Source organism: Sorex araneus, chromosome 2 (genome assembly GCF_027595985.1).
Source record: "Sorex araneus isolate mSorAra2 chromosome 2, mSorAra2.pri, whole genome shotgun sequence".
NCBI lineage: Eukaryota > Metazoa > Chordata > Mammalia > Eulipotyphla > Soricidae > Sorex > Sorex araneus.
The window spans coordinates 247,268,813-247,279,370 of NC_073303.1; the positions used below are offsets into that span (position 1 = coordinate 247,268,813).

Here is a 10,558-nt window from a genome sequence, read left to right on the forward strand (position 1 = left end):
GTAGGAAAAGTACACTGGAACATTATATGACTGAAATCTAATCATGAACAAGTTTTTAAATATCTATATCACTGTGATTCCATTTTTTAAATTTAAGTTATTTTTAAAACACATACCATTTTATAAACCAGTATTCTTTCAGGTAATAGTCTGTCAGTATGAGACTATTACACTGGTGATGAGTAGGGATTAAAGTTATGACCATACGCTTCTCAAAAAATTAAAAATTGAGCTTCCATTTGATCCAGCAATACCACTTCTGGGAATATATCCTGGAGAAACAGAAAAGATAGTCGAAATGACATCTGCACTTATATGTTCATCGCGGCACTATTTACAATAGTCAGAACCTGGAAAAAAACCAAGTGCCCAAGAACAGATGACTGGTTAAAGAAACCCTAGTACATCTATACAATGGTATGTTAGAAAAGATGAAGTCATGAACTTTGCATATAAGTGAATCAACATGCAAAGTAACATGCTAAGTGAAATGAGCCAGAAAGAAAAGAATAGACATAGAAAGATTGCACTCATCTGTGGAATATAAAATAACAGAGTAGGAGACTAATACCCTAGAATAGTAGTATATAATACAAGGAGGTTGACTCCATAGCTTGGAAGTTGGCTTCACACACTGGGGGAAAGTCATACCAAATGGAGAAGGGAACACCAAGTAAAATGGGATTGGAGATCCCGCGAGGTAAGAGAGATGCATGCTGAAAGTGGACTAGTGACCAAACATGATGGCCACTCAAGACCCCTATTGCAGAACACAACACCCAAAAGGAGAGAGAGAGAGAGAGAGAACAAATTGGAATACCCTGCCACAGAGGCGGGGAGAGGTTGGGGGTATGGGATTGGGGGGTGGGAGAGATACTGTGTTCATTAGTGGTGGAGAATGGACACTGGTGGAGGGAGGGGCTCCCGAACACTGCATGAGGGAAAAACAAGCACAAAATGTATGAATTTATAACTGTACCCTCACTGTGACTCACTAATTAAAAAATAAAAATAATAAAATAAATTAGTTACATAAAAATAATAATAAATAAAGTTATGTCCATAGACACAATTATTGTAAACCAAAGTATCAGCAAGTTTGAACATATTTATAGGAATTCCATTCTGAAATTAAAAAATATGATGGTCTGGAAATGCAAGCACATGTAAATCAAAAGATACTTCTGAGAAGTATCACACATAAAGCAGAACAAGGGACCAACCAACAAAAGAGCAGAAAAATATCCCTTGCACCTGGGAGATGTGTAGTTTGGGTCGTAGACCAGTGTAATAGACTAAATAAATTATTTGAATACCAGTCATTACATCCATAAACTTCAATTACCTTCTTTCTAATTGTGACCCAGGATGTGAACAAGACTTCACAAGGCTATCTGGAAGAGTGTAATACTATGCAGCTGTTAGAAAAGATGAAGTCAGGAAATTTGCATATAAGTGGATCAACATGGAAAGTATCTTGCTAAGTGAAATGAGTCAGAAATAGAAAGACAGACATAGAAAGATTGCACTCATCTGTGGAATATAAAATAACTGAGTAGAAGACTAATACCCAAGAATAGTAGTATACAATTCCAGGAGGTTGACTCCATAGCTTGGAAGTTGTCCTCACACGCTGGGGGAAAGTCATACCAAATGGAGAAGGGAACACCAAGCAAAATGTGATTGGAGTTCCCGCGTGGTAAGGGAGATGCACGCTGAAAGTGGACTAGTGACCGAACATGACGGCCACTCAATGCCCCTATTGCAGACCACAACATCCAAAAGGAGAGAGAGAGAACAAATTGGAATACCCTTCCACAAAGGCGGGGTGGATTGGGGGAGATGGGACTGGGGGGTGGGAGAGATACTGGGTTCATTGGTAGTGGTGAATGGACACTGGTGGAGGGATGGGCTTCCGAGCACTGCATGAGGGAAAAACAAGCACGAAATGTATGAATCTGTAACTGTACCCTCACTGTGACTCTCTAATTAATTTTTTTTAATTTTAAAAAAAAGAAATGTGTAGGAATAATTTGATAAGTCCAAACAAAATATCTAAGGAAGAGATTTCTGTTAGTAAAGAAAGGTGAGTTTTTATATAGTCCCTTTGAACTAACTTCACTCACACACAGACAGGCAATCCCATCTATTTTTACTGGAGAGTATGAATGCAAAATGAATCGAACTGAAGTTAAATTTATGTGAAAGCTCAAATAAAGTAGAAATTGAAATTTTAAAAAATTTCTAAAGTTACAAATATCAATCCACTTGGAATGAGGCATCTCATTACATATTATAAATAATGAGCACTTTTTGCCACACCTGGCAGTCCACAAAGAGTACTTCCTGGCTCTGTGCTCAAGAATCACTCCTCACAATGCTCAGCAGACTATATGGGATGCTGGAGACTCAACCAGCTTGGCCATCACTATGTGCCATCACTCTTTTTATTTTTTTGCATTTTGGGTCACACCCAGTGATGCTCAGGGGTCACTCCTGGCTCTGCACTTAGGAATGACCCCTTGCCATACTCAGGGGACCATTTGGGATGCTGGGAATCGAACGTGGGTCGGCCGCATGCAAGGCAAACGCCCTACCCTCTGTGCTATCATCGAGCCCCTAGGAACACTTCTAAATGAGAATCACAATAAAACTTCCCCCTCAGCTTGTGATATAGGATTGCACTCCGAATATTTGCTAATGTGGCCTGAAAAAAATCAATAAACAGCCCAAGATTTTATATCATGGGATCATGATTCTCTCCTCTACTGAATAGAGGAAGACCAATTTTCTGTTATTATGGACTTTCCCAATACAATGCTTTGAAGATGCCAGGGTCTTCTCAATCATAGATTAATTGATTGATTGATTGATTTGCTTTTTGGGTTACACCTGGCAATGCACAGAGGTTACTCCTGGCTTTGCACTCAGGAATTACTCCTGGAGGTGCTCAGGAGACCGTATAGAATGCTGGCAATTGAACCCTGGTCAGCCACGTGCAAGGCAAATGCCCTACCTGCTGTGGTATCGCTCTGACACCTATCATAGATTTTTGGATATAGTTCAAACTCATGTTTGAGAGAAGGTGCAGAGATGGCTGGAACTCTGGAAGACAGGGTAGTTCATGGTGAAGCACTAATGAACACGATAAACTTGACTCCTAACCTGATCTCTTGGGAACAGACCAGAGGGAAAAACATTTCTTTGTCCAGGGCAGTGACCCACAGGGACTTGGTGTACTTGGTGGCCGCAGTAACTGGATGGCAGCAAGCCTAAAGAGTAGAGATCAGGAGCTGTAAATATCTCCTCTGCTCAGTCCCTCAGCTTGTTCAACCCAGACTGCTCAGGACAAAGTTGTTGCTTTGGCATCCTGAATTTGGCGTAGAGACCAATGGTTTCCTCCATCCTGTTCTCTTGTCTGAGCTCCTGTCTCCATCACCACCTACCCAGGGAAGGATTTGTGCGTCCATCCATTGAGCTCCCTCTCAGAAAGCCCATCCAGGTGAGTCCAGATGTCACACAGATTGTGTAGGAGAAGACAAGAGAGAAGGAAGGGGAAGAATATTTTCAGATTATTCTGATGACATATGAATGCTTTATAACAGCTTGGTTACTCATTTTTTACAGTGTTTATGATGTCTAGCTATAGGTGAGTATTGGATACAGCAATACATTTATTGGCAATTAAATGATATCTATAGAAAGGAAATTGGAGGAAGGAATAAAGGTTTGAAGGTCTCCTTGTAAATGTAAGAGGTAAGCCAAAGATCTTTGGTGGTTAATGAAATATGCTATTAGTTACTGAGCATATACAGTGAATCATGAGATCTTGGATCTATTTCTAAAGATACATTGAGTCTATTTTTGAAATTGATCTCTGTGCTTGATGTGATATCAACTTACTACTTTCTATTATAGTCGATTAACATGTATTTATCTGAGATGATAAAATAATATTACTTTTCTTGATACACAGAAAGCCTTTCTGTAGAGCATTTTTCTCACTTATTTGATACTTACAATTTAATCAGGATTTAGAGTCCTATGTGGATATCATCATACTACTTTGTATATTTTTTCAAAAAGTTTTAATTTTCCAATGCAATTTATTGCGTGCAACTGTTTTAAAAACTCAAACCAAGGGGCTGGAGCGATAGCACAGTGGATAGGGAATTTGCCTTTCATGCAGCCAACCCGGGTTTGATTCCCAGCATCCCATATGGTCCCCTCAGCACCGCCAGGAATGATTCCTAAGTGCAGAGCCAGGAGCAACCCCTGTGCATTCAGGTGTGACCCTAAAAGCAAAAAAAAAAAAAAAAAACCTCAAACCAAGCATTATTGTTACTATTATTGTTTCTCTCCCTACCCCATAGCTTCTTTATAAATATTTATTTTATACATAGAATCACACATATTCACCAGATTTGCATTCAAATGCTCAATGAAATTCTGTGCACATAGATAGTGATTTTTATGTTTTAGGACTATCAAAACCTCTCCAACTCTTTGCCCCTTTCCTTCACTTGAGTACTTGATGAATGGCCAACTAATAGATATTCATAGATGCTAATTCTTTATATTCAGATATCCACATATGAACATAGTATTTTGCAGTGTGACTGAGCCTAAAAATCTTTGCTAGTATTTCATATTAAAAAAGAATATTTTTGATGCTTAAGTAAAAATGAGAATTTTTTAGTTGAATCACTGTGAGATACAGTTATAAAAATTTCATGTTTGAGTTTCAGTCATACAATGCTCGAATACCCATCCCTCCACCAGTGCACATTTTCCACCACCAATGTCCCCAGTATCCCCAATCATCCCATCACTCTCCCTGCCTGTAGGGCAGACAATTTCCCCCACACTCTCTCTCTACTTTTGGGCTTTATGGTTTGCAATATAGATACTGAGAGGCCATCACGTTTGGTCCTTTATCTACTTTCAGCACCACCTCCCATCCCCAATTATCTCTCCAACCAACATTGACTTATCGATTCCAGCTTCCTTCTCCCCCAGCTCATGAGGCCGACTTCCAAGTTGGAACAATCTTCCTGGCCCTTGTGTCTACTCTCCTTAGGTGTCAGTCTCCTATTATGTTAAAAAATGAGAATCTTTACAGGGGTTCCAATGTTATCCAAATGCTACTTGTTTATTCAGAATCTTTTTGATTACAACATTGGGAAATGATGCAAATATTTCTGTCCACCAACATTCTAAAACAACCCAAGGCACAGAAAAAAGCATTGTGGAGAGTTATAGGGGCAGAATATCAATAATGTTGAGAGGGAAGAAACTCAAATAAAGAACATGCGCATATTAAATAATTGTAGTTACCTTCAAATTGTTCCTCACAATGTATTTCTCCTAAACTCTGCCAAAAGTGATAGTGACCCATTACCAAACCTATAAACCTAACTCACATCAATATTTAAATATTTTGGTTTTTGTTCAGAACTATTGGTGTGAAAGAGTTGATTTCTTGTTCTTTTGATTGATGATTTTTGTCCCAATTGATACATATGCTCATTATTTAACTTCCTATCCCACTATATGTTTAAACACTTAATTCCTCATCCATCTGCTGTTAGATTTCAAAAATATTTGCATGTGATTGTCTTCTATTAAATTTTGTTGACTGTCCTGGGCAATATGTTCTTGGCAATATGTTGTATTTATTTATATATTTCTAAATTTCTTGATTCCATATTTTCTTGCTAAATGTTTGCTCAATGGTAGATTTTATACATCATTTCATAGGTCTTCATTTAATATATGTTGTTGAGTATATAGTTCATTTAATGCATATTTCTTAGTTTCATCCCAAATATATTTCTTCTTGTAGGATCAGATTACTATGGGACATAAAATCATAAAAAAGTTTATTTGACTATAAGAAAAGACTGTATTAGAATTTTGGTTAACACTTATTCCTTGAGTGGAAAGAGAGTGTCTTTCTCAGCTTAGGTGAGATCATATGCTCCTCCTCCTCCTCCTCCTCCTCCCCCTCCACCTCCTCCTCCTCCTCCTCCTCCTCCTTCTCCTCCTCTTCCTGCTCTTCTTTTTTAAATTTTTTATTGACTCACAGTGAGATACAGTTACAAGATAGCTCATGATTGGGTTTTAGTCATACAGTGTTCAAACACCTGTCAATTCACTACTGTTCGTTTCTCACCAACAATGTTGTTGGTTTCCTTTGGACCATCTCCATTCTCCCAGCCAACCTTTACAGAACACAGTTTTCTTCTTTCTCTTCTCCCCTTACCCTCCCACGCCCCTCCCTTCTCCTCCTTTTCCACCTCCTCCTCCTCCCCTCCTCCTCTTCCTCCTTTTTCTCCTTCTTCTTCTCTCCTTCTCCTTTTCCACCACCTTCTCCTTCTCCTTCCTCTCTCACCCTCTATCTCCCCATGTGTCCACAGAAATCCTGTAGGCTCTGAACCATCAGGGAACCTGAACTCATTCTTCCAGGGTGTCTCCCCTTACAGAGATCAGAATTGCATCAACAACAGATAACACTAGGGCGGGGATCTCATTCAATTTAGGTGATGCCTTTCAGAAACTTTGTCAATGTGTAGGGAGAATGGTGTCTATGAGACCCTCCCTCACACTCGTATTTCAGCAGCAGAGGGCAGAAGATCTTCTTCTTCCACATTCTCTGACAAACACCTCTCTTCACTCTCACTCCTGTTTGTTACTCTCCCACATTTTCTCAAACACCCTGCTCAGAGTTCGTTTTTTTCTTTCTTTTTGGGTCACACCCGGCTTTGCACAGAGGTTCCTCCCGGCTCATACACTCAGGAATTACTCCTGGCAGTGCTCAGGGGACCGTATGGGATGCTGGGAATCGAACCCAGGTCGGCCGCATGCAAGGCAAACGCCCTACCCGCTGTGCTATCGCTCCAGCCCAGCCCAGAGTTCTTAAGGGTTGCACTGCACCCAGACATACTTCTCAACAGACTGGCTCCACTATAGAATCCTTGCTATGTCTGATCAAATATTACCTGGCATCTTTGTATTTCAAAAGCACTTGTAAAGAATAGCAGAAAAAAGGAATGCAAGGGTTTCGGGAGTGGCCGCCTGGACCCAGGAACCAGAGCTGTCGTGTCCCCACCCCCTGCTTCACCAAGCATGGCAGCCAATAAAAACTTTTGCTGTCTACCGTGAAAAAGAAAAAGGATGGGGGGGCAAAGTCATTAAAGATGGGCAAAACATTGGCCCAGATTATAGAAATGAGATCAGGGAAGGAGAGGAATGGAGGGGGGAGTAATAAGAAGTGGACAGAGGCCATAGGACTTGGGCACACGGGTGGTGCAGAGGTGAGGTACATTCATATATCTAAACCAGGGAGACAACAATACCAAAATCATTGGTCAGTGGAACCCAAACTAAACAACGGAACTTTAAAATGTTCTTGTGAAGGAGGCAGGTTGGTGGAGGGGTTGAAGGGAGCCCGGGGACACGGAGGCAGGTGAGCTGACACTGGGGCTGAGATTGGTGATGGAACTGTGGATGCCTGGAACTGTGATAAACAACGCTGCAAATCACGGTCCCTCAAATAGCAGTGGTGGAAAAATCATTCTCATGATATATTTTCTCTTATAAAATCTTTGTGTCACCAGAGCATCTCTCACCACCTGAGTTGTTTGCTAACTCTTCTATTTATTTTATTTCTTGTTCATTACACCATAGTGAGAACTATTATCCATCATTCAATATTTGAATCAGTTTTCAAACAGCTTGTATTGAGTTCATCATTACCAATTATACCATAATTACCATAATTACTCGAGGTCCTGAGGTGAATCCATGACAACACAGGGTCCTCTGAGGGCCACCAAGTGTCTCTGAAGGACCCTAACACCACTGGACCTGAAAACTCAGGCCCCATGCTGCCCAATTAGGTAGAATATCACCAGATGTGGCTCAAGGGTCCAGTCAGCATTGCCAAAGGCCTTCCAACTAAAATTTTTATTTACAATAAGATTTCTGGTTTTTTATATAATATTTCAAAAAATGGTAGAATATAAAATCTCCTGTAAAAGCTTGAAAGTAAGTGAGCATTTATCTCTTAATATAGGACAAAAATTTCAAAGAAGAGAAAAAATGCACACACAAAATATTGATGACAGATAGTTCTGGTCATAAAAGTATTTTGTAAATGTATTTCAAAATAATTTTGAAATTTTGAGAGTAGAAAAGATGTCTGTATTCAAGATCTGAGGGTTAAAAGGGATATTCTTTTTTATAATTTATTGATTTTTTAATTAGTGAGTCATAGTGAGGGTACAGTTACAGATTTACACATTTTCCTGCTTGTTTTATCCTCATGCAATGTTCGAGAGCACATCCCTCCACCAGTGTCCATTCTCCACCACCGATGAACCCAGTATCCCTCCCACCCCTATATCTCAATCCCCCACCCCACTCCGCCTCTGTGGCAGAGCATTGCAATTTTCTCTCTCTCTCTCTCTCCTTTTGGGTGTCTTGGTTTGCAATAGGGGTATCGAGTGGCCATCATGTACAGTCTCCAGTCTACATTCAGCGTGCATCTCCCTCCACCTCGGGGTTCCCAATCTCATATTACTTGGTGTTCAAAAGGGATATTCTTGGGGCTGGAGAGATAGCACAGCGGGTAGGGCGTTTGCCTTGCACGCGGCCGACCCGGGTTCAAATCCCAGCACCCCATATGGTCCCCTGAGCACGGCCAGGGGTAATTCCTGAGTGCAGAGCCAGGAGTAACCCCTGTGCATCGCCAGGTGTGACCCAAAAAAGCAAAAAAAAAAAAAAGGGATATTCTTGATACACTTTTAGTGTCAATATTGAAAACCAAAGGGAGAAGGGAAGAGAGAGAGACAGAGACAGAGACAGAGACAGAGGAAAAGCACCTGCCAAAGAGGCAGGCAGAGGGTAGGGGAGATGGAAGGGAACCTGGGGAATGGGTGCTGGGAAATGTGCACTGGAGGAAGGATGGGTGTTTGAATACTGTATGACTGAAATGCAATCGTGAACACCTTTGTAAAGGTCTATCTCACAGTGATTCAATTTAAAAGTTAGGAAAAATTATGCTGTACATTACCTGCATCTGGATCAAAGAAATTCTACATTTTTTCACCTTGTAGTTCTCTCTGCCACATGAAATCCAGGAACTTCTCAGAAAACAAGGAATTCCTTCTTCTAGGACTTTCAGAAGAACCAGAACTGCAGCCCCTCATCTTTGGGCTTTTCCTGTCCATGTACCTGATCACCGTGCTGGGGAACCTGCTCATCATCCTGGCAGTCAGCACAGACGCGCACCTCCACACGCCCATGTACTTCTTCCTGGCCAACTTGTCCTTCGTGGACATCTGTTTGACGTCCACCACCGTACCCAAGATGCTGCAAAACATCCAGACCCAGAGCAAAGCCATCACCTATGAAGGATGCATCACCCAGATGTATTTTTTCCTACTCTTTGCAGTGTTGGATGACTTTATCCTGACTGTGATGGCCTATGACCGCTATGTGGCCATTTGTCACCCCCTGCACTACACGGTCCTCATGAACCCTCGCTTGTGTGTGCTGCTGGTTCTGGTGTCTTGGGTCATTAGTGCCCTGCATTCCTTGATAGAGAGTTTAATGGCTTTACGTCTGTCCTTCTGTACACACTGGGAAATCCCACATTTTTTCTGTGACCTGAAACTGGTCATTCAATTTGCCTGTAATGATGCTTTTCTGAATATCTTGGTCATGAGTCTTTCAACTGGAATTCTGGGTGGCGGACCCCTGGCTGGGATCCTTTACTCTTACACTAAGATTGTCTCCTCCATTCTTAGGATCTCATCAGCGCAGGGGAAGTTTAAAGCCTTTTCCACCTGTGTGTCTCACCTCGCAGTTGTGGCCTTATTTTATTGTACTTGCATAGGTGTGTACTTGAGCACTGCCGGCACCCAGAACTCACACTCCACTGCAATAGCTTCAGTGATCTACACCGTGGTCACCCCCATGCTGAACCCCTTCATCTATAGTCTGAGGAACAAAGACATTAAGATGGCCCTAAAAATTCTCTTCGAAAGAGAAACCACCAAAGTTTAGTTGTCTTAAGACTGAAGAAATTTCTTGATTTTAAGGCACAAGGAACAGAAATCGTAAATCTATTTTTTCAGAGGTCCATGGTAAACTTGCTACTTTACTAAATTAAAAACTTTCTTGAGGGAGGGTGGTGGACCACACACACAGTGATGCTCAGGAATCACTACCGGTGATATCCAGGGGATTATGCAGTGCCAGGGATACACTGGGTCAGACATATGCAAGTACCTTATCTTTATACCATCTCTCGGGTTCTGCAATTAATTTTTTTCTTTCTTCATATTTAGACAATTAATATGATTAATTTTTTCTGTCTTCATATTTAGACAATTAATAACTTAATTTTTAAGTTATTTTTTCTCCTTGATCACAAAGTTCTTCTCAATTTAATTTCATGTCCTCTTAAGTTTTCTCATGCAAATCAATCGTTTGGGAATTTCCATTTAAGCCACAAACTACATTGGTTGCTTGAAAATCATTTTTCTGATGG

General features: G+C 40.9%; 1 protein-coding gene across 1 annotated transcript; it reads left to right on the forward strand.

Annotated features, from left to right (window-relative positions):
* Nucleotides 1-9,231: 9,231 nt before the first annotated feature.
* LOC101539451 (olfactory receptor-like protein OLF4) lies at nucleotides 9,232-10,071 on the forward strand. The gene is made up of 2 exons (XM_055124733.1): nucleotides 9,232-9,586; nucleotides 9,872-10,071. Exons 1-2 carry the CDS (start codon nucleotides 9,232-9,234, stop codon nucleotides 10,069-10,071), a joined length of 555 nt encoding a protein of 184 aa, XP_054980708.1.
* The last annotated feature ends 487 nt before the right edge of the window (nucleotides 10,072-10,558 follow it).

Excerpts from the sequence above, each read along its gene's own strand:
- LOC101539451 (XM_055124733.1), top strand. The coding sequence starts at position 9,232 with ATGTACCTGATCACCGTGCTGGGGAACCTGCTCATCATCCTGGCAGTC. Across the intron at positions 9,587-9,871 it reads TCTGGTGTCTTGGGTCATTA|TTGTGGCCTTATTTTATTGT; the intron begins GTGCCCTGCATT and ends CTCACCTCGCAG.